Source organism: Oryzias melastigma, linkage group LG19, assembly GCF_002922805.2.
Source record: "Oryzias melastigma strain HK-1 linkage group LG19, ASM292280v2, whole genome shotgun sequence".
Lineage (NCBI taxonomy): Eukaryota > Metazoa > Chordata > Actinopteri > Beloniformes > Adrianichthyidae > Oryzias > Oryzias melastigma.
The window spans coordinates 24,641,762-24,665,478 of record NC_050530.1 but is presented as its reverse complement, the minus strand read 5'-3'; the positions used below and the strand labels follow the sequence as shown (position 1 = coordinate 24,665,478).

The following is a 23,717-nucleotide window of genomic DNA, read 5'->3' as shown; positions in this document are numbered from 1 at the left end:
AAAGGCAGCAGGAACCGTCAGTGTCTTTTCTCACCTGCATAGTGATGATGAGGATGTCGAGTGCGTACGGCTCCTCTGGCGTAGACAGAGACTTCCTTTGACTTTGCAGCTTAGTGACCTGCATCCACTTCCCACTGAGGAGTGAGTGCTGGGTCTCTGTGTCACGGATTGTCACCAGCAGCACATTTCCATGGCGATCCTTGATGGGCTCGAAGTGGACTCGACCCAAGTTATGGGTTCCCAGGAGGTTCTGTGGAGGATGAAAAGGTTAACAGAACAAACTTAGAGTCAAGTGTTGATGAGAGCACTTTAGAGTCTTTTGCATTGCTTAACTCAGTGTTTCTGGTCCTTGGGGAACATTGTCCTGCATGTTTTCCATGTTTCCCTGCTTGAGCACAACTGATTTAGCTCTTCATTAGGCTATGCAGAAGCCTAATAATGGTAGCAATCAAAGCAAGTGTGTTTGAACCGGAAAAAATTCCAGGACTGTGTTCCCGGAGGACCAAGGTTGGGAAATACTGACTTAACTGGCTTTCATCGAGTCTGCAGCCACTCCTACTGGATTCTATTTGAACTTTTAATATACTGACCTGCATCTGGCTGGCGGCACTGAGCATCTTATGTCGGGCCTGCAGTGTGGACGATGAAGACATGGACACGGACATGCTCTGTCTGAGCCATCGCACATCCTCCCACATGCAGGACAGCTGCACACACACAACCCAAAAGAGTTGGAACTTGCTGCAGAAGAAGGCAAGGTGATGTGAGGACCAGCAGACAAACCTTTGTGAACCAAAGAAAGTCCTGCATAAGAGAGCTGCTGTAGGAGTCATCCACCTCCACAATGGGAATCTGGTCCTCAGGCGTCACCAGTAAGCTGTCCTTGTGGTAAAATACAGCCGCCAGGTAGATCCCTCTGCACACAGAATGGTACAGTCCAAAGATTGACTGAGAAGCCCCAACAAGTCAAACGTTATACATTCATGTCAAACAGGTCAGCCAGTCCTTAGCATGTCAATAAATGGGGCTTGCAAGACATTAGTAAAACCTGGGTCAATATCATTCAGAAGCTGTTGATTGTATTAGAGTCCTAGCTGGGATTTGAACCAGAACCAATATCTGTCAAGCACTGAGGTGGAGAACTAATGATATGATCTGCACCTAAAAGCAGACTACTGTGAATCAATCTGTCTTCAGTTAAAGTTCAAACCCGGTTGGGATAGAACCAAGATGCAAACTTAACAGCAAATCAACAACAAAATGAAAAAAATAAAGATTGATCTAGAACAGGGGTGTCAAACTTAATCACACAGGGGGGCAAAATCCAAAACTCATCAAAACATTTACTGAACGCGCTAAAGCTAATTTTTTAAAAATGTAACTTTTTAACATTACTATGAATATAAAAAGGCAGGAATATTATTCCAGAATAAATCAACTTAAATCTTAAATGACTTTCAATACGGGCCTTGACTTTGGCACGTGGTCTAGAATGATCTAGAGTCCAGAGCTTAATGTCTGATTTAGATTTGAGAGCTTTCAGAGAACAGTAATTGAGTTGATTTGACTGCATTGATAAAATCTGAACTTGTAGTTTCCATGCTTCAAATACTATATTTAGACATAAGACCTTAAGAGTCTAGATATTGAATAGTTGGGCACTTTTCATGCTTCCTGGAGGCTATGAAGGACAAACCTTTTCAGTGTCTTCACAAATTTGTTGGAGGAGTTGAAAAGGTGTTTCAGGCTCCTGGAAACCGACTGCTTCCTGCTGTGGTTTTGCATCTTGGAGGTGTCTGTGAAGGAGATGAAGCGATGAAGGAGCTGAGAACATTTTCTTGAACATATCCAGCAGTGACTGTATGTGAGATAAACAGTGATAAAGCCAATGTAGTGAGGAGGCTAAAACATTTAACAGTAGCACATCAGATTTTTTTGAACAGTTTGTTGGACAAGTATTGAGCAGTGAATTTGAACTCTGAATCATGTTTGGTGTGAATGTAAGATTAGCTTTGCCAATTTCACAGCAGTCTTTTTTTGTTCCTGCTAATTATCGGGTCTCATAATCTCCGGTTTCCTGTTACCAGCCTGTTATTGGATTCAAACACTGGCTGCCGTTCAGTTTGCTGTCCTGGCTGCAAAGACGGTCACACCCCAATACAAGCCGCCACAGAGACGCAAGATGGAGAAAAATGGGTGGTCACTGGGATCAGCATCAATCACCACTGCTTTTATGGTAAAAAAATGAGTGAACCTGTAGAGGGCACACTGGTGGCCCATTCGAAAAATCAAGTTTATAGACTGTTTAGTGAACCAGTAGAGTGAAAATGTTCATGCACATTTTTCTAGGGGCATGCTGTGAGGGACAGGTTGCAGTGAACGCTTATACAACACATAAGAGTAAGTAGGGGTGACGTAGGTGAGACTTCCTCAACCCCTCCAAATTCTGTGGAGTATGGAAGCAGCCCGCTAGTGCTGTTCAAGTGAAAAGTGTGCGCTCTATTGTGTCCTTCCATGCAACCTGATAAACAGAGCAGAGTTTGAGTGGACATCCTACATGTGTGGGCAAACCCAAATAATCATTCTTGGGGTTACAGAGCTGCTGGAGCCTATCCCAGCTACTGTTGGTTGAAGGCATAATACACCCTACAGGTTGCCAGTCCTAAGCAATGCCACACAATCATACACATTCACAAATTACAATCCTCAAATGACTTATAAAGCATGTTTTCCACCTGTGGGAAGAAGCTGGAGTGTGGAGTCTATCCCAGCCACTGCGGGCAAATACAGGGAACACCCTAGGCCTCGAGGGCAGCTGTGTCTGGATGATTTCCAGATATCCAAGCCCTACTTACTCCTGGTTCAGATGAGTCAAGCCAATTAGAACATGCCAGAGCAGGGTCTGATGATAAACAAGCAGGAACACAACCCCTGAGACTTGGAGATGCCTATCCCTGCCCTAAGCAGTTCATCAGTCCATCACAGGGCCCTGCATAATGAACCACATGGGCCACCTATTGGTATACATCCAATTTTGTGCTCTTTATTTGGGATCTTAGTCAATCAGGTCCTTAGATTTTCCTTGTTCAGCCTCATCAGTCTTGTAGCCCTTGTGCTAGGTATGTTGACGTGGGAGTGGGGACATCTGGACCCCACAAGACAATGCACTGAAGTTTTTTTTCCAATGATTTTTGGTTTTCACTAGTGTCTGTGGCAGACATGAAATCCTGTCCACCTTCATCCACATTTGTCATAGGTTGATAACAAGTCAATGTAAAGGTTGGGTCATCTGGACCCCATAGCACAAGTTAATAAACTCAAGCTAGTTTACCTCCTTGAAGATAGTTTCATGTTTACTGCTATGAGCAGCTCAGACCCAGACAATCAGACAATCAGTTTCTGTTTTTCACAGTGCACAGATCGGGTATGGTTTTTCTAGCACAGATGCTCACCTCCACAGCAGTAGTGTGTGTGCGTGGCTCGGACCTGCTGCAGCAGACGCTCCATGGCCTCAATTTGAGCTCGCCTCCTGGGCTTTTGGCCGTCACTCTCTCTCCAATCTGGACAAAGAAAACCCATTCATTTCAGCTTGTACAGACTTTAGAGAGCATCTTCAACTCTAGGGATACAAGAACAAGGCAGAAGGCAGCTGACTTAAAGGCATTTTTAGATCCAAAGTGACACTGAAACTATGAGAGACTGTGCATATTGTTTTTCCCTTTGTATTCACTATTTTCTAATGTTAGTTGAAAACATATTCTGTTCTCATCTCTGATCTTTATTGAAAACATTTCAAGGTATAGCGAGGGGAAGGAAAGGGTTTAGCATTGGGATCACAGGACTTAATTTTTCAGATGATGTTACCCTGTAGGTGTAATTGAGCCAAAACTTCCAGCATACATTGAGGCAGTTTGTAACTGAGTGAGGGATGAGGGTCAGCACTGCTAAGTCTGAAGCCATGGTTACTAACCCAAAAAGAGCAGTTTGTCCTCACTGGGTGGGAGGAGTGCTCCTTCCCCAGGTGGAGGAGTTTAAGTGTTGTGGGGTCTCGTTCACGAGTAAGTGAAAATCAGAGTGCGAGATTGACAGACAAATTGGAGTGGTGTCCGTCGCTATGCGTTTGTTGCGCCGGTCAAATGTGGTAAAAAGAGAGCTGAGCCAGAAAACAAAGCTCTTGATTTGCCAGTCGATCTTTTATTCCACTGCTCACCTATGGTCATGAACTCATGATCATGACCCAAGGAACGAGGTCCTGAATACATAGGACTGAAATTGGAGGCTGGGCGATCCCTTTGACCATATGTGTCAAACTCAAGGCCTTGAGGGCCGGATTCCTGCATGTTTTCCATGTTCAAATTGGCTGGAAACACCTGAACCAGGTAATCAGTCATGAGTAAGACTTGGATATCTGGAAATCCTGCAGACACAGCGGCCCTGGAGTTTGACACCCCTACCCTAACATGCATTCACACCAAACGCGATTTGCGCGGCAGAGGCAGCCAGCTCTAACTTTAACCAATGGTACAGGGATGCACTGAGGCACTGAGGCAAACTGAAGGCCCGCAGGTGAGGTGCGAAGGTCTGACAGCAGCTTGATTTGAGCGGCGAGGGATGTTTTGGGCAGCACGGTCAAAATGTAAATACCTGAAGTGTGACAGGTAGCTGCGTCACATCTGCCAATCAGGAGACTCAATCAGCAGCGTTTTTGTCCAGAACTTTCATTTTTTTCCTTTACCTGTTTGAGCCACAGGTTCTGCGAGGTTATCCAGCTGCTTTAGGGTGAAGGCGGGATAAACTCCCCAGCCAGCAAGGCCTAGTGGGCCCCATATAGTTTAAAAGTGGGCAGAGAATGTGGGCCCCAATTGGGTTTGTCTTCAGTTTCTGTGGTGGCCCCAGCTGTGTTTGCCCACATTGGCTTAGGTGGCTATGTTAGCCAGTCGCCCGGTGGACAGCGTAGCGAGTTCCGCTGCCCATGGGTCCGGCAAAGCAAGCAAGTGCTGCCGCCCAGGAGTCAGCAGAGCTAGCAGGGTCGCTGTCCAGGCCTCCAGTCCCTAGGCAGCGAAGCCAATGTGGGCAAACACAGCTGGGGCCACCACGGAGACTGAGGACAAACCCAATTGCGGCCCACATTCTCTGCCCACTTTTGAACCATGTGGGGCCCACTTGGCCTTGCTGGCTGGGTCTGGACAGATTACCTGCTTTCGCTCCTGTAGTGGAGTTCTCTTGCTCGATATGCCGGCAGAGAGTGACACTGCGGGGTTCAGGGGCTGCCGGCTCAGGCCTCACTGAGACATCAAAGGGGCCCCACCATGAAAATTCCACTTTTTGAGGTTTTAAATGCATTCTACTGTTCATTCCTCATTATAAAGAACCCCAAAGCGGCATTTTGATCCATTCATGCATTCAAGAGTAATCCTCTAAAAAACCTGCCCTGTCTGCAGCAGCCCCTCCCATACCCACGAACACGAGCTGGTGAAAACTGCTGACGTAAGATCGATGCCAACATCTACCTCCAGGAAGAGTCTGTGCTGCAAGCTCCGCCCCCCGGCTTACACAACCATTTATTTATCCCCTTACCAGTGATAATCAGCGAAAAAAAAAACGTTCATTTTAGATGCAGAATACCGTATATATTCCAGTTGTGTCTTCAATAAATTCCAGCTCAAATAAGTGTTGGTTCGTTTTTCCACGGTGCTACCTTAAGACGCTACCCTAAAACCCGGTCCTGCACAGCCGTGCAGAAGCCGCGTGTGTTTGTGTTGTGAGGGAGTTTAGCGATGGCCAGACCTACTAAATGTGCATCCATCTTTGAAGAAGTTTGTATTATTTTTGTGGGATAAATCGGAGACACAGATTTTGTCTGGGATGACGTCATGACGCAGACAGCAGCAGCACGCAGCGACAATCGAAGCTTCAGGAATCGAGACGTTTTACTTACGGGTAGGGAAAAATTCATGAAATATAACTAATATTTCATGAATAATTTGTTTTTTTACTTTTGTGGTCCAAATGTAATATATGATCATATATATGGATATAGTTCACTCTGAAAGGCTTAAGAAAACCATGGTAGGGCCCCTTTAAAGAAAAAGGTCTCCCAAATGTATTTCCCCCTTCAGATTAATACAAAACAGTGAGCCTTCAAGCTCAGCCACAGAGACACACAAACACAGCGGAAGCGGCTGTCATACAGACACAGCCCCCTGTACCGGGAAAATCTTTTAATAACAATCATATGAACCCAAACATGAAGACATGATTACTGATGTTTTTGTAGAACTCTTCACAATAAATAAACCTTATTCCTCGACATCGTATGTGTCTCCCATTCATTTAAAGTGAGATATCCACAGACAGACCTGGTAGCTCCTCCAACATGCGGCCACAGCGTCAGGAACACATTTTTTGACAAGCGGCAGGCAGCGAATTTGTCGCGTGAATCGCGTTCTGAGTGAAAGCACCTTTAGAGGTAAGGTCATACATTTGCTGCTCCTCTGTATAGATAGGAGCCAGCTAAGGTGGCTCAGGTCCAGATGCCTTCTTGGGCAGAGATTCTGGGGTAGACCCAGGACATACTGAAGGGAATATGTCTCTTGACTGGCCCTCTATATTCTCCAGATGAGGGAGAATCTGGAAAAAGTGGCTGAGGAGAGGGCAGTCTGGGCATTTTTACTTTAACTCAGATTTGCGATCACATTCAAACCCAGATTACCAGAACTTCATGTCTTGTTACTCCTCCATTGGAGACTATTTTTTAAATTTCCTGTTTACTAAGTGCTCTACCCTTCACTTATGGATCTCAATTACCCCTTTTTGAAAACTGACATGTGCTTTCGTTGTCTTTTGTCCACACTATCAACCCTTACTCTCCTAACACTCCAGAAGATGAATGCAGAGTCTACAGAACCCAAACATGTTCCTGTCCAATGAGGGAGTGAAAAATGGGGCACAAACCTCCATAAGACTACACGGGTAATGTGGACAGGAACTTACTGGAGGGGGCAGCAGACGGGGGCAGTGAGGTGGCAGGGGGGCCCCATCCCTTCATGTTGTAAGCAGAAACTCTGACATAGTAGAGCCGCCCCTGGAACACATCAGGCATGAGTCAGAAAACTGTCAACACGGTAGGAAATAATAGCTTGTTGTGTGTTTGGTGCTTAGTCACAATCTAGCTTTTCATCTGTTTGTGGTGATAAATTAGATTTATAAATGTAAAAAAAAGGGTCATTGTGAATTAACAACATACATTTAAAATGTCACCTTTTATTACTTCAAAAGATATGATGTCATTTGTAAATGGATAAAACTTCATATGACCTATTTTTGCTTAGCAGGTCACTGAATCTAATGTGGATTTTTAGCCTTTTTCAAAATATCTGCATTTTCAGATCATAATGCACACCAGATTGCAAAGCGCAATATTCATAAATGGATAATAAACTCTATTTTCATCCACAAGGAGCAAGGAACAAAACAGTTACATAAAACGGTTTCACTAAACTACCCAGAAGAGCTAAAGGGGCCAGCAGGAAGGCAGTCGGTCGTAGAGGTTGATGGGAAGTTTTTCCAACAAACTGTTATTTATGAGTGCTTCTTCCACAGTGTAACAGGCCAGATGAGACTAACTTCATCCAACTCATCTACAATCATTTCTGAAATTGTTGTAACACATTAAATACAAAACTAAACACTCACTTTTCAGTTCATTGTGTTGTTTCTACTTTGTGAGGCTTCTAACTGTGGTAATGCTCTGACAATCCAGCAAGCGCTGCAGCTTTTAAGCTTACAAACGCTGCAAGAAAACATTTTGACAGATTTTTGTCTCACTTAAAACCAGTTCCAGGTCAGTAAACACAACCAGGGTTTAAGCAAAAGGTCTGTCTGTGTTTTAACTGTCGATCTTTGAGTACATTTGAGGATTTTATGTAAGGTTTGTTTGTTTTGTATGATTCCTGAAGTGGTTAGGGAGGGGAGGGTAATTGTTTCTCTAAAAGCTCTGAGCAGTCCATGCTAGCATGTTACACATTCAGTCTTTATTTTCACATAAATTGTTCTACCTTTTTTTTCCCAAACAGCCTATTCTTTTCTTAGGATTTGGGCCATGGAGAAAAAAAGGCCATGGAAGATTCTGACTTTAATCTAAAAATTCAGACTTGTCAGAACTCTGACTTAAATCTCAGAATTATAAAGTACGGAGGCATGTGAGCTACTTATAGAATAACAGAAGGTGCGTAAAAAATACATTTATTTTATTGGAATTTGTTAATAAAAGGGCTAAAGACTATGCTAGCGTTTGGTAAATGCCATATCAGACGTAAAATGTCTTTTAATCATTTGCATATGCAAACATGTGAAACTGAGAGTTTCAAGTTGTGCACAGACATATGTAAAAACAATGCAGTGTGGTTTGCACGCAGTCCGTTTACATTCATTTATACAATATATCTTATTATTATTATCTTTTTGGCCAACATGCAGCATAGGGCCGTGCCCCGTTAAAGAATTCATTCATAACATTTAGTACCAGAAAATACAGATTAGGTTGTTTCACATGTTTACACGTGACGTGACAGGGTCAGTCGTCGTCAGTATTTTCTAAGGACATATTTTCATAGCCTATTTGGATTCACCTGAATTCTTCCAGGTATCAAATGCTTGAGCATGTAAACAGACAACATGTCCAACATTGACGTCAAAGGTTTGCACACAGCAATATTGAAACTCCATGTTTGGGAAAGTTCTAATTCTTCCAGGTGACGTCCTTAAATATAGTTAGCATCTGAGTCTGCAACACGCCATTAGAGAAAAAGCCTTTTTTGCTCATTTTTCTTCCCATCAAACACTAGAGTGCAAACATTTGGTAGGAGTCGTGAAGAGCTGAAGGCATTACCGTAGAGAGGTGACCAATGGTCCACCTTAGGTTCTGCAGGTTATCCAAGACCACCTCACCGGCGAGGAGCGAGAAGTCCTTCAGGCAACTCCACTCCACTAAACACAGACCACACGAACAGGAGGTATTAGCAGAAACCGTTCATGTCTTCATTTAGAGCTCTGTCATTGCAAGTTCTCATAAACAACAGATTTTTTTTTTGTTTGTTTGTCATTTTTTAGGGGTGGTGTCACACTCACTCAGTCCAGTGCTCATATACAGTAAAGATTAAAAGGCATACAGATGAGTTCTAAATATTGTGGAGGCGGTAAAGCTCCTTTTGAGTTACTGTAAATGTGTCAAAAGACGACTGCAGCATTTCAGTCACGCTAAAGTGAAGAATCATATCAAGTTCGTCTTTGGACAACAGAAAAATGTTCTTAAAATAAAACCAGATAATCCAACTAGATAATCGAATCTCCTTATCATAACTTCCATGATAAATATAGTAAATGTGGAAAGATTCAATAAAATGATAACTCTGCATTTTCAAGTCATCGTATAAATGATTCAAAGTATTCACACTTATAATATTATAGGTAATGCACTTTTTAAAAAATAAAACTCCTAGGGAAGACGCTTTAAGTGCTTGAAATTGTTCCAAAAAATCAGCCAACTGAGAAGAGAATATGTTCACCTCTGTACTTGGTCACCACTGTGGAGTTGAGACACTGCGGCTCCTGGAAGGTCACAGTCAGCGTGGTGCTACTTGTCACACTCAGACGAACCCTCGATGGCGAGTCTGGGGGGCCTAAGCAGAAGCACAGGGAAGACTTCAAAATACCTCAAGCAAATGGGATTTTTATTCCCCAAAAAATAATGTAAAAAACCTTTCAAAAAGTAATTAAGAGTATCAGCTAGAGGTTAACCCTTCAACACTTGAGGCGCCGTCGGTGACGCTTGAACACAAAATCTTTAAAATGCTTTAACTTTTCAATTGTTAACACGATAATTACAGTAAATCAAAGAACAGAAACACTGGAGCTCCGGTGTTAAAGGGTTAACTAGTGTTTAATCTTTTATTGATTTATTTTTCAGTATTTTTTCACCTCCCATCTTTCACTCCCATTTTCTTCAAAACTCATTTTGGGAGACTAAACTTAAAAATTAAAGGAATCATTCAGATTTATCCAAATAAAAGTTGTATTTTATTTTCAGAGCACCTTTGATCCATCAACATTGCTGAGCTGGAAAACATAACAAGGAAACAGAATAGAAATATTAAAGAGAGCTTTTTTTTCATCTATTTTTTTCTATTTCAAGGATAAAAGTTTTGGGGGCTCTCGAGCCATTATCCTCATTTTTACAGCCCTCAGCTCTTTACAGAAATATTGTAACCAACAAGAAAGTCATCTAGGGCTCCATCTGACGGGGACACCAGGTCTGGGGGGCCTAAGCAGTGGCACAGAGAAGACTTAAAGGGGTTTTCCCAGTTTTCCCCAACAGACTGATGTAGTTCATTATCATCAAAATGAACAGACATGAACTACTGGGTGAAAGAAAAAAACTTGAGATTAGACAGGAAAGATTTGGGAAGAAATTAATTTGTGGATCACATTGGATTGAAGATGTATTATCGTAAGTAGATGATCGAGCAAAACAACAGACCAGAGGCCGAAACAATCAGTCCACTGCGCGAGCCGGCCGCAGAGGGCCACGGCACTTCCCGTCTGTTGTGAACCAGCTTCGCAACACTTCCGTGACACTTCAATGTGCGGTGTGAACCCGGCGCAAGTCGCATTTTTAGGAGAAAAGTGCAAAGCGTCTGGAGGAATCCGCTAAGCCTGGCCAAGCCAAGATTAGTCGATCTGGTTGGATCACAGGAATAGAGATTGATTCATCAATCGTTACACCCAAAGTATTTAGATATTTCCTATTTTCATTGTCCTTTCATCTGGTTTGGCACCTTATTGCTACTGTTTTGTTTTTTCATTCCCACATTTATTTAGTTAAATGTTTTCCTTCCACTTTAAACAGAAGAAGGGAGGATAATCTAACCATGGATGCTCTGGAGTCTCTTGCTCGATGAAAGTGGCACTAAGAGATGGTGAAATTGGTAAGGTGGGGTTTCTTTCATGATGCCTCCCTGATTCCTGAACTTCTGTAGAGTATTCACACCGTAAACGCACACATTCATATTGACCCAGACGACCCCAGAGGAGACTCACGGGCGTGCTGGAAGCCCGTCCTCATGCGTTTATACAGCTTGCTCCTCCTCTCCCAGGTTGTCAGCTGCTTGTCTTTGTGGCAGGCCTCCAGAGACAGGCCGTCTCTCTGGGCCTGGGCTGCCAGCTCCGCCGCCCGCCTCTCCGTCTCCTCCACCAGAGAGCGCAGGTGAGCGTCACGACTCTCCGCTGTCACAACTGGGAAGGAGCAGAATCCATCAGAACCAAATGACAATCATTGCACCCATGTTGTGCGAAAATGAGACTCTGCATGCCTAAATTCTCAATTTATAATTTGATTATATCACTTTAAAATGCATTTTGAAATAAACATTCCAACATGCAATATAGACTTGCAGCATCTAGATTTGCATCTGTGAAAATCAGCCGGACACTCACAATGAGGGCTTTCCTTCCCACCAGCTTTCAACAGCAGCTTCGCGATGGGCATGTTGTTGGTCATGATGGCGATGTCAAGTGGTGTCAGACCCTGGCTGTTGGGAGTGTTCAGGTCCAGCTCCTCAGCTGAGAACTGGTAGAGCAGGATCTGCACAGTGTCCAAGTCCTGCTGCTCCACCGCCTCAAAGATGCATTCACTGACCTGCGGAGATTGAAGCAGGAGATACGCTTGATCAAAATGTCACAGAATCAGGATGTGGTCCTTGTTCCTGCAGGAGAGACTTCAGCACGCTCTCACACAAGTAAATCCCTTGGTTGAATGAGAGGGGAACTTCAATTTTGATCGTTTCAAAAAACCGATAAAAACATTCTAACAATATTGATAGAGTGAAAGAAAAAATGTCTTTGACACAGACCAGTTAAAACTACTCACCTATGAGACTTAGCAAACCAAGAAAACATCAAAGAGACACAAAAGTTTCAAATTTATAAAGATCAATCTTTCCTCTGTTTTTTTAATGTTGTACCCACATACATAAATAATGCAAGTTTTGTTGATCTCAGAAAAAGAGAAAAATCATAAGCCTCTTGATAAATAATCTTAGCTCACAGGAGAAAAAACTTCAGTACAGCCTCTCAAACATTGTAGCAAATACATTTTTAGGAACTATGTTTTTAATAATTGCTGCCTGAACCCGACTTATTTTAGGATACTCTTATATTCTTGATCTCTGTGATCAAATAATAACCCTTTAACACCAGAGCTGAACTTGTTTCCATTTTAGTTGCAACCCCAGCTCCTTACTGATGACTGTGGTGTAAAGAGAACCCTACGGCAGCCTCACCCATACATCATAAGAGCCTGTAAGTAGCATCATGAATATGCACTTTGCAATACTTGTAGGAGCCAGTTTGATACTCTGTATTCTGATCAACTTGGACTAACTTGAATGTATTTATTAACATTGTCTTGCATATGTTTATTGAAGAACTTTCTCAAGCTTTGGTAGTTATTACTTTTCTTTTCAATTGAGTAATCGTGGAGACACCTTGCACTTGACAGTGACACTGTATTTTATATGTTTAAGAAACATAAAACAGACATGGAGGCGTGTTTACTGATGCTTTTGTAAAGCTCTTACAATAAATAAACCTGATTTCTCAGTGTTATCCATGTCTTCTATGCATTGCAAATTAAATGAACACTCAATGCTTTCATGTTATCATGAATCAGTCACCTGTTTCCCCATCTGGAATTCAGCTGAAATATATATATATATATATATATATATATTATGGAATGTTTCAGTATATAGAGCAATATATCACAGTATATAGGTTGGTATATTTCAATATAAGAAATCAGTAATAGTTGGAGCATTTCAATATATTTCAATATACTGATAAATATTGCTTAAATATATTGTTCTCCATATATTGAGAAATATATTTTATAAGGGTCTCCAGAGTACTAGCACTTCTTGGTTCTCCACACTTCATGTCCCATCAGCCCCTGCTGTCACTCCCAGGAGCCCCACAGCTGGTTCCAATCATAAACACTCCCAGCAGTATTTAGTCTGAGCACTGAGCTCTGCCTTAAGCAAAGTCTTGTTTGTGTCTCTGGCCTACATCTCTGAGCGTTCCTCCACCTTCTGCCTGATCCTTGACTCCCGCCTGTCTCTGACCCACGCCTACCTCCTTGTGTTCTCATTAAATACTGTACATGGATCATTGTGACTGTGACTCTGTGTTACACATATAGTGGTGAGGCAAAAAAAATGGATGGTGGCTTAGCTTCTCTAACATGCAATGGAAGTAACTAGTTTATATACACAATTTTGGCCATACCTTGAGTATCAAATTTAAAGTGCATTGAAAACGAGGCAGCAGATGCAAATTTGACCCATGAATCCCGTTTGGTGTGAATGCAGTATTACGCCAGGCTTGTTTAGAAGCTTTGCACTTTTCTCCTAAAAGCGTGACTTAACGCCGGGTTCACATTACACGCGGAAGTGTTGCGTAGCTGCGCGGAATGGACTCCGCTTCCATTGGGTGCCCTTGTTACTTTATGGTGTAGTTTACACCGGACACAAAGCGCCGCCGTCCCCCACGGCCAGTTCGCACAGTGCCGCGATCATTTTGCCGTCTGATTGATTTTTGAGCAACCCACGAGCAACCTGCGCCAATCCTGGCAGGAACTTATGCCAAGACAAACATGAAAATCCGGTCAATTTTCAAAATATAACCAATTTTTCACAATAAAATATTGTGATTGACAAATACAATCATATTTTGTATCTAAACAGACGGTAGAGATGAAAATACAGTATTTCTCCCTTATTCCCAGGGGTTAGGGCCCGAAGATCTTTGCGAATACGCCAAATCCACCAATAGAACCCCATTCTCCATCTCACCCCCCACCCCCCGCAGTGTTATCGATCCATACTCATCAAAAACACTACTGTTTATGCTTTTTTGGGGCTCCTTTGACCTAAACTCTGGTGCGACTTACTGTATACTCTGGAAAATATGGTTGTAAAGACTGAATCATCTTTACTGAACTCAGTCTTAGTTTTACAAAATCAAATAGGTTTGTTCTGTGAATTAGGAACAGATAAATTACTCTGAAAATAGAGGTGATTTAAATGTGATGATTAAGATCTTTACATTCACTCTGTTCTCAAATACGAGTAAAAGTATTTACTAAAAAGAGCTGATGGGTAAATATAAATAACCATCCTGCGCATCTGAAAAATAATGCCTTCAGTTTGATACTTTTGTTTGGCTCTTTACTGCCATGCATCATCTTGAGGTACGTCTCTCCATGGAGATGACACTGAGCACTGTCCACTCACCGACGCTTTACGGAGACGGTCTGTCTTCCCAAAAAAGTAGGCATCTTCAAAGGACGAGGTGCTTCCCCGCAGCTTCTCTGACAGGTTCCGGTAAAGGCGCTTGGCCGCACTCGGAGAGGCCGGCCCGCCCGGGCACTTCCTGCTCTGGGACAACTGCAGGTTCTGCATTTGCTGAGTCCTGACAGCTGGGAAGTATCTACCTTAGCAAAGAGAGGTCGTCAGAGAAACAAGAGGAAGAAAGAAGACATTTTATGAATACAACAGTCAGTCAAAGAATTATTACCAAGAGAGCAATGAGTTTATTTTGTTTGCTGTCAGTTATTTCTTGTGAATTTTCCACAAATACGCCAAATGATTGCAGCTCTCACGGTACAAGCTGTAAACATAGATAGTCTGAACTGTGAAATTGAATCATTTGACACTGCAGCAGGTTTTATGCACTCAAGTTAAAGACCGGCTCCAGTAGAAATTGTGTTTCGAACATGTTCTTTAGCATTTTACTCATGACAAATATGAAGAAAATTAAGATTTAAAACTACATTTTAGAGATATCTTTATTCAATTGGAGTTGAATCAGGAGCAGATGAAATAATGAAAAAAGCTTAAAGATGTAACAGTAGGTTCACACTTATTGTTTTTACAGTCAAGGCAAGGCAAGTTTATTTGTATAGCACATTTCATGTACAGAGACAATTCAAAGTGCTTTACATAAAACATTAAAAGAAACAATCAAAAGAAATAGTAAAAATGTGATCATTAAAATAAAATTAAAAGAAAGTAAAAAGATTTTAATTTAAAACAAGCATAGATAAACAGTGCGGACGTAAACTTTTGAATACATATTAATCAAATGCAGCTGAGAACAGGTGAGTCTTTAACCTGGATTTAAATACACTGAGTGTTTCAGCAGATCTAAGGTTTTCTGGAAGTCTGTTCCAGATCTGTGGAGCATAGAAGCTGAATGCAGCTTCTCCATGTTTAGTTCTGACTCTAGGAACTGATAAAAGACCGGATCCTGATGACCGGAGAGGTCTGGCTGGTACATACTGGGTCAGGAGGTCAGTCATGTATTTTGGTGCTAAACCATTCAAAGCTTTATAAACCAGTAACAGAACTTTAAAGTCTATCCTCTGACAGACAGGTAACCAGTGTAAAGACCTCAGAACTGGACTGATGTGGTCTACTTTCTTGGTCCTTGTGAGAACCCGAGCAGCAGAGTTCTGAATAAGCTGCAGTTTCCTGATGGATTTTTTTGGTAGTCCTGTAAAAACACTGTTACAGTAATCAAGTCGACTAAAGATGAAAGCATGCACTAGTTTCTCCAGGTCCTGCTTAGACATCAGATCTTTAATCCTTGAGATATTTTTGAGATGATAATAGGCTGATTTAGTGACTGCCTTAATGTGTTTATCAAAATTTAGGTCTGTGTCTATCACTACACCCAAGTTTCTGGCCTGGTTGGTAGTTTTTAGTTGAATAGATTGAAGCTCTGTAGTGACGTCTAACCTTTTTTCTTTAGCCCCAAAGACAATAACCTCAGTTTTGTTTTTGTTTAATTGAAGTAAGTTGTGACACATCCAGTCATTAATGTCCTCAATGCATTTACCAAGAGCCTGTACAGGGCCTCGGTCTCCTGGTGTCAGTCTAATATATATCTGTGTGTCATCTGCATAGCTATGGTAACTAATGTTGTTGTTCTTTATAACCTGGGCCAGTGGGAGCATGTAGATGTTAAATAGAAGTGGTCCCAGGATGGAGCCTTGGGGCACTCCACAAGTAATTTCTATTGGCTCAGAGGTGAAGTTACCATTGACACATATTTCCTGTTTTCTGAGTCAGCTGGAGCGGCAGAGGGGTGTGGTTGCGACCCACCCCTCTTTGAGCTAAGTACCCCTTCCTTGTCCTTCCTGAATGGATTTCTTTTTAAGAGCAATGTCTTTCTTTTTTAGCTACAATGGGAGGAATGCATGCTTTTATCCAAGGGCCTGTTTTATATTTTATGCATGTTTTATCATTTTTACTAAAGCTTTTATTGTTTTGTATTCAGGCACCTGGCTCTTTTGTTTTTCTGGACTTGAACTCCTCCCAATGGACAGCATGGACTCCAATCCAGGAAGGACATTTTAAGGACTCCACCTCTGGACTTGATAAACATTGTCACTCTCCTGTAAAGGACGTTGTGTGTGGTTTTTAGCCTGCTCCCGGCTGATATGGACCGTGGTGGTGGAGGTGGCGACGGGCCGAATTGCTCATCTTGGCCTCGTCGCCTACCCCCCACTACCCCCCTCGTTACAATTGTACTTTTATTTTTAGCTCTACAGTCTGTTTAGATACAAAAACATGATTGCATTTGTCAGTTGTGGTGTTTTGTTGTGGAAAAAAATGTTTTATTTTGAAAATAAACCAGATTTTCTTATATATCTTGATATAACTTTCTCCCAGAATTGACGCGGATCACTATCGCACTAAATAGACCAGATGCCGAATCCATCCACAGCACGGCGCGAGCTTTCAGCGGAGGACCGCGGCGCTCCGCGTCTGGTGTAAACCACACCATATGTTAACAAGAGCGCCGAATGGAAGCGGTCTCCGTTCCACATCACTTTGCGGCGCTTCCGAGTCCAGTGTGAACCAGGCATCACATAACAGCTGGAACCTGCAGCCCACAAGCTCCCTGCTCTGCTCCATTCCGATGCATCCACTAGTAGATTCATAAATGTAGATTCATAGACATGCATCAGCCTTCTGATGATGAGCAAACTTCTGTTATCAAAGAATTCTTGAATCCAACTTAACAAGAACAGCTGGAGGACATCTGTGTCTGTCACATGTGTCATCCAGGATTGATAGAAATAACTCTCTTTAATCCCGGCGCCTGTCAAAGTCTGTACACTTAGACACACAGCATAGATTTAATCCATCATCTTTAATCCTTCCCTTTGTCCTTGGAAAAACTAGTCGAGTTCTGTGGATGACAGCTTTAGAGACTGGAGCTGCACACAGTAATAAGAAAATATTTAACATTTTTGAGTAGAAAAATATGTACCAAAACTGGGTTTTGATTGTTGAGAAAAAAATAAAAAAAACATATAAAAGAAAACTTCTGTAGAATGTAAAGGTTTAAAACTTTATTAGGAATTTTACTGTAATTAAAGTACAGAAATGCAATAGGAATTCTTTGTCTCTAAAGGGTCTCCACCTTCCCCAATAAAAGAAAAAAACACTTTAGCGTTAAAAACTGAGTTAAAAGAGTAAGTTTTACCATCAGCCTCAAGGCTTCAGGCTGAAATCACAAATAAAAACAACTGCAAAAATGCAGTGGAGTACAACTGCATTTTTGATATGTATTAAAATATAAACGCGATACTATAAAAGATGATAAATAGGTCAAATTTAATATTGTTTATGGAAGTGGATAAGGCTCAGAACACTTGACACTTGACAGTAAAGTCACACTCTGGTTTATTTTCAAAATAAAACATTTTTTTCCACAACAAAACACCACAACTGACAAATGCAATCATGTTTTTGTCTGCCTTGCAGATATTAAGGACTGGTTGGCCCTAAGTTTCCTGAGCTTGAATGAGAACAAGACAGAAGCACTTATGTTTGGACCAAATGATCGCAGAGGATCATCTCCAATCGATCTGGGTCATTTGACTAACTTTTTAAAATCAACTGTTTCTAATTTAGGTTTTAAGTTTGATAGTCATTTTAGGCTTGATCATCAGGTCAGCTCAGTGGTAAAAAAACAAGCTTTTATAATCTTCGGCAACTCTCCAAGGTGAAACCTTTCTTATCTCCTGCACAGTTTGAAACAGTAATCCACGCCTTTATCACGTCTCGGCTGGATTACTGTAACTCACTTTACCTTGGACTTAGCCAGACATCTCTCTCACGCCTCCAATGTGTTCAAAATGCAGCTGCTCGCCTCTTGGTTGGAGGACGTAAGAGAGACCACATTACGCCGATTTTAGCTTCACTCCACTGGCTGCCTGTACATTTTAGAATTCATTTTAAGATACTTTTATTTGTTTTTAAGTCTTTACACGGTCTGGCCCCCTTATACCTCTCTGAGCTGCTCTCTCCTTATTCGCCGGCCCGATGCCTTAGATCAGCTGACCAGCTCCTTCTGGAGACACCGAGGTCATGGCGTAAGCTCAGAGGGGACAGGGCCTTTGCGGTTGCTGGCCCCAGGCTCTGGAATTCTTTGCCATTGTTTATTAGAGAAGCACCGTCTCTGCTCATTTTTAAAGGCCGTCTAAAGACTCATTTTTATGCCCTGGCTTTTAACCCATCTTGAGACTGCTGCTGTTTTGTACTGTTATTTTACTGCTTCTATTATTTTATTGTATTATTTATCTAGTTGTCTTGTCTTAGTGTGACTGTCTTTTATGTTTTTAGTGTTCAGCACTTTGTTTTAGCTATCTGCTATGTGAAAGTGCTATATAAATAAAGCTGAGTTGAGTTGAGTTGATCATTTTTTGATCTATTTTTTTAAAGCATTCCCAGTGGTCTTTTAATTATGATGGTGACATTTTTAGCCAAAAGAAAAAAAATCTTTATAAATCTCCTCTATCATCAGAAAAATGACCTACAACATAGGTCAAAGAAGGCCTTTCGGCCAGCTGAAATTCCAAACCTAGTAGACTGACCGTAGCCGTCATTTTGACTTCCTTTGCGTATTATTTAGATGTAAATTAGGAGGATTGGTGAAATGAAAACCAAAATAACTGAGTGTACCATTGTTGCCAAAGCTTTATAGCTTGATTAGTTTTATTTATTCAGGCTGTAAGAGGCTTTACACAGGTGTCGAAGTGCTCTTGGGCAAAACACTGAACCCCACGAACGTTGCTTCTGGTGTTTATAGTTGGCGCCAGTGTTTGGCAGCGGAGCTCCCATCAGTGTGTGAATGTGTGTGTGAATGGGACTGTCACTGTAAACCACTTTGAGCCTTAAAGGTACATGTGGTATACAAGTATAAGACATTTACTATTTGAGGAATATTCAGCTTATCAAGTCTTTACCAATTCACAGCAACCTCCCTGACTGTTTTTTGTTTGTTCTATTTGTCATTTTTGTCTCTCTTGGATTTAGAATAAGACTATACATGTAAAAAAATATATAGATTATAACACACCTTGTAAAAACATGGAGTCAATTAGCTGCATTTGACACTCAGATCTGTTTTGAAATTTGTATGATCCAACAAAGTTAGAATAAAATATACACATGAGGAAACATCTTATTGTTCCATGTTTTGTTTTTTTTCTTTTGTGATGTTGCAGATTTAGAAAATGGTCAAAATGACTGCTTCTGGGGTTTTATTGTTGAGAGGAAAATCATCAAGGTCCCAGTAGCTAAAGTTAACGACTGTTTTCACTGCATTCCTGAGCATTTACGAGATAAACTGCTCATCTGCATTTTTGTCAGACCAACAGATGAGTGATCAACTGTTTCTTTCTAGAAACAACAAATGGCACACCTACACGCAGTTTGTAAAACAGCATTGGATGGTAAAAATGTCCTAGTACAATGCTTCTACATCTGCAGGAACACACCTGCAGTGTCTTATCGCCCACCGCCTCCACCTGATGGCTGCCCACAGTGGGACGCCAGCAGCTGCTCTGCTGCTGATTGGCTGCCGTTTTGTGCTTTGGGTGTTATTGTAGATTAGCCCACCGGCTTTAATGGCTCTGCGTTAAAACTGCTTAAAAAAGAAGCATCAGAGTCAGCCACCGAGTGCCAAGGCTGATTAAAAGCAACAAAAATCGATCGGTGCACGTTCATGCGTGCACGTGTTTTATTACAACAGCAATAAAACCTTCTGCTGAGCAATTATTTAAGCAACGGAACAGAAACAAATGTAGAAAGGCTGTTAGTCTTTTAGAGTCATGAGGGTGAAAATAACGGATCATCCTTCAAGACAAAAGTTGGAAATTCTAAACATTGATTGGATGATGTAAAAATCTGTCACAATTATTTGTCCTAATATCTTGGTTTTAAAATCATGAAAACTAATGAAATCTTTTCCAAGAGTAAAGCAGATCAGTGTGAAGTACCCTGCTCACTATGACGTTTGTATGGAATGTTTCTGCTCTCCCTCAGTTTTCTGTGCAGGTTGCTATCACTCCTCCTGCCCACTCACCTGTACCTTTCTGCAGGTCCACACAGCTTCTGCCCTTTCCTCATTTACCAGCGTGTGCTGTATATAAAGTACATACTTGAGTTTTCAAAGTGGAAAGCTGTGTGTTTGTCAGAATAAGGATGTGAGACAGACTTAATGCTGCTAGAAAAAATACTACCTCATCTTTTGCTGGTTAATGTTTTATTATCTTTTGTATGGAGGAAATCTAAATGGCATTAAATTTGCACCCAAAAGTGTCCCACAAGCAAATATCAAACTCCACGCACGTGAGGAGCGTTCCACGGGAGCAGGACAGTCTCCACGCCCGCTCCTCTACTGCACACTCATGAAACCTCTTCTCTGCACCTGTTGGAGTATTCCTGTGACCTCTCCTGCTCACCTGTTTTAAAGTATTCTTACAATCCTAAAACTAGTTCCGCCCCTCGTGGAAGACTGTGCGCATGTGGAGCTTCTTCTGCGCGCCCGTATGAAACTCAACATTGGAAGGGACAAAATAACAAAAAACCTGCATATCATTTGTGTTTTAAATTAAAACTAAAAATGAAAAAGAGGGGAAATGACAGCTTTATTTATTTATCAATTTCTAGACTATTGCAGTAAAAAAAATAAAATTTCTGATGTTTCTATTTTTAACAAATCAAAAATGAAGCAAACTCATAATGAACGTTTAAATCGATTTTCTAAGAAAAGTTTTTAGATCACGAGGTGGGCAAAATAGAAAAAGAGGAACTCTTAGGAAATGAATTTAAATATTCATTATGGGTGGAATGGAAGTAGTTTGGTGTCAGAAATCCTAAAATATTGAGTTAAAAAGTTCTTCGTTCCATTTTTTTATTTATTATTTTAATGGGAATACAAAAAATTCTCTGTTTCTCTACAATAGTTTAGAAAATGATATTTATGATATTCATTTTACGTTGAAAAATGAATAACACACAGATTGAGTTATGGCATCAGTGTTGCCCTAGCAACAATAACGGGGGGCCAATAGAAAAGTGGCCAATAACATCCATGTTTCCTTTTTGGGTTTTTTTACACAAACTGGGAGTTGTTATGCGTCCGCAGGAATTCCTCCACAAGGGGGCAGCAGTGGTTCCACAAGCGCGTAGGACCATACAGGAGCAGTCATGGAGGCAGAATTGTGCCTGTGGAGCGTTTATTGCGCGCAGGGACTTTGATATACGCTTGTGGAGGACTTTTTGTGGAAATTTAATGCCATAAATATATACTAAAAGTCCATTTTGCAGTTGAGACGGATTCCTTCTAGCTTTCATCTGGAACTACCCAGTATGTACAGAGTCTAGAAGACCTCCTGTTACCACTGCACCATTCTCACCACCCACGTTAAGTCCTTTTAGTCCTGTGGAATCCAGCTCCAGTACTACACTGTCACATTCAGACACAGCAGGCTAACGGTTGTAGTTGACACCTGAGAATACAGTCCGTTTCACTGTCCTGGAGAAGTTGCTCAGAGGTAGGAAGTGGCAGGAAGTTGCTCAGAGACCACTTTTGAGTGGTCTCTGAGGGAGGTTGAATGGATTCTCAGAAACGTAATGTTTCCCACCCACTCCTCTGCCCCTCTGTAAGGTTACTGTGTCCACGCAGCTCAGTGGAAGCTGGACCTCTTCCCTGCTGTGTATCTAATTACTGTCTGATATGAGACCCACTAATGTGGCAACAAAATCGAAAGCTTTCTTTAAACCCACACAACACATGTGGATTGGACAGGCAAACTCCCAATTACCCTTAAGTACTGTCAGAGCTGATCTGCTGTTCCACATCCAACATGAAAATCTCACTTTTCTCTTTTCTTATTGAATCATAAGTTTGACTGATAGCCAGATTCTACTACCTCAGTGTAGACTTTTCCAGGCTGAATAATGTGATCCTGCTGTAGATGGAGCACATCCTCCTGCTCTCTACCCCTGCCCCGCGGTGGGGGGTAGAGGGCGACACCCATAGAAGATTAGAATATTACATTTCCTCAAGTCGGGGTTTGTGGGAAATTCAGTCATGACCTCAGTTTGGCAATGCCATGGCAACGCAACTCATTTTTGGAAACAAAACTTGATCATTTTTGATCACTTTTTTTGAAGTTAAAATGTGTAAGCAAACCCCCCTTCCTCAAGTGCACCTTTGGAGGGTTGCTTTATATTATCAACTAATTTTAAATGTAGATGAAAACATTTTCCAAACCCTGTGTCCATTTGCCCCATTTTTGATCCACACATTCCTGAGATCTCTGTCACATCAGGATTATTTAAACTTTCCTTAGAAACCCATTGGGTAGAACTTGTGTTTTCTGCCCTGTAGTGGATCGTCATGCCACTAGGGGCAGTAGAAGGGCTACTCATAGGCATTTCAAAATGGCTGCTTCCGTGAAGTCACAAAATCCACTTTGACAGGAAAAGTTTTGCTCATTTTCAAAACGTTTTGTTGAGAATGACTCATTTATTGCTACACACTTTTGACTTTATGCTGTATTAAAATAATTCAATATTTGTAAATAAACCTTAATATTTTAGTGACACCATTTTAAAATATTGACTGTATATACACCTTGGACAAATGCAGGGTTTTTATCCTGAACACTCATGTCACATTTTTTAAATATACGCCACATCATGGTGACCTAAAACTAACAAATACTATTTTGATTATTGAAAATATTGATGAAAATATTGACTGGAATACTACCTTAATATACATGTTGGATATTTTCATACCAGTGAATTGTCATACTGACCAGCTTATTATACATTTAATGTATTTTTAGATCCATCCATTTTACTAACTTGCTACAGTATATACCCTTCAGGGTTGCTGGAGCCTATCCCACCTAATGGTGGGGAACACCCTGAACAGGTTTCCAGTCTGTCACAGAGCCACACAATTAGAGACACTATGGCGTAACCATTTAAACCATGTTTTTAGACGCTGGGAGAAACCCAGCATGCACGGTGAGAACATGCAAACTCCACACGGAAAGATCCCAGATGGGATTTGAACCAGGGCTTTCTCACTGTGAGGTGAGAGCGCTAACCGCTGCTCAGACGGTCTATCATTGGTGAAATGGTAAAGGACACTGCATGGACAAACTGCAAATGAAAGAAATGCAAGTCAGCAAGCATGACTGCCAAAGACAGAGCAGCAACCAGGTATTTACATGTACATGGAGTTGGTCCAGATTCCAAGTGTTTGAGTATTTTGTGAGGTGAAAC

The 23,717-nt window shown here is 41.5% G+C and overlaps 1 protein-coding gene across 2 annotated transcripts in view; it reads right to left on the bottom strand.

The window, feature by feature from the left end:
* ankfn1 (ankyrin repeat and fibronectin type III domain containing 1) overlaps positions 1 to 23,717 on the bottom strand; it is a 64,706-nt gene that overhangs the window by 7,906 nt on the left and 33,083 nt on the right. For both annotated transcript variants that reach the window (XM_024285518.2, XM_036217112.1), the window contains 11 exons: positions 14,349 to 14,544; positions 11,494 to 11,695; positions 11,098 to 11,292; positions 9,567 to 9,680; positions 8,891 to 8,988; positions 6,994 to 7,084; positions 3,453 to 3,560; positions 1,697 to 1,796; positions 784 to 916; positions 591 to 707; positions 35 to 250 (listed from right to left, as the gene is read on the bottom strand). In XM_024285518.2, the coding sequence (XP_024141286.1) occupies positions 35 to 250; positions 591 to 707; positions 784 to 916; positions 1,697 to 1,796; positions 3,453 to 3,560; positions 6,994 to 7,084; positions 8,891 to 8,988; positions 9,567 to 9,680; positions 11,098 to 11,292; positions 11,494 to 11,695; positions 14,349 to 14,544 (1,570 nt within the window). The remainder of the gene's footprint in view (positions 1 to 34; positions 251 to 590; positions 708 to 783; positions 917 to 1,696; positions 1,797 to 3,452; positions 3,561 to 6,993; positions 7,085 to 8,890; positions 8,989 to 9,566; positions 9,681 to 11,097; positions 11,293 to 11,493; positions 11,696 to 14,348; positions 14,545 to 23,717) is intronic.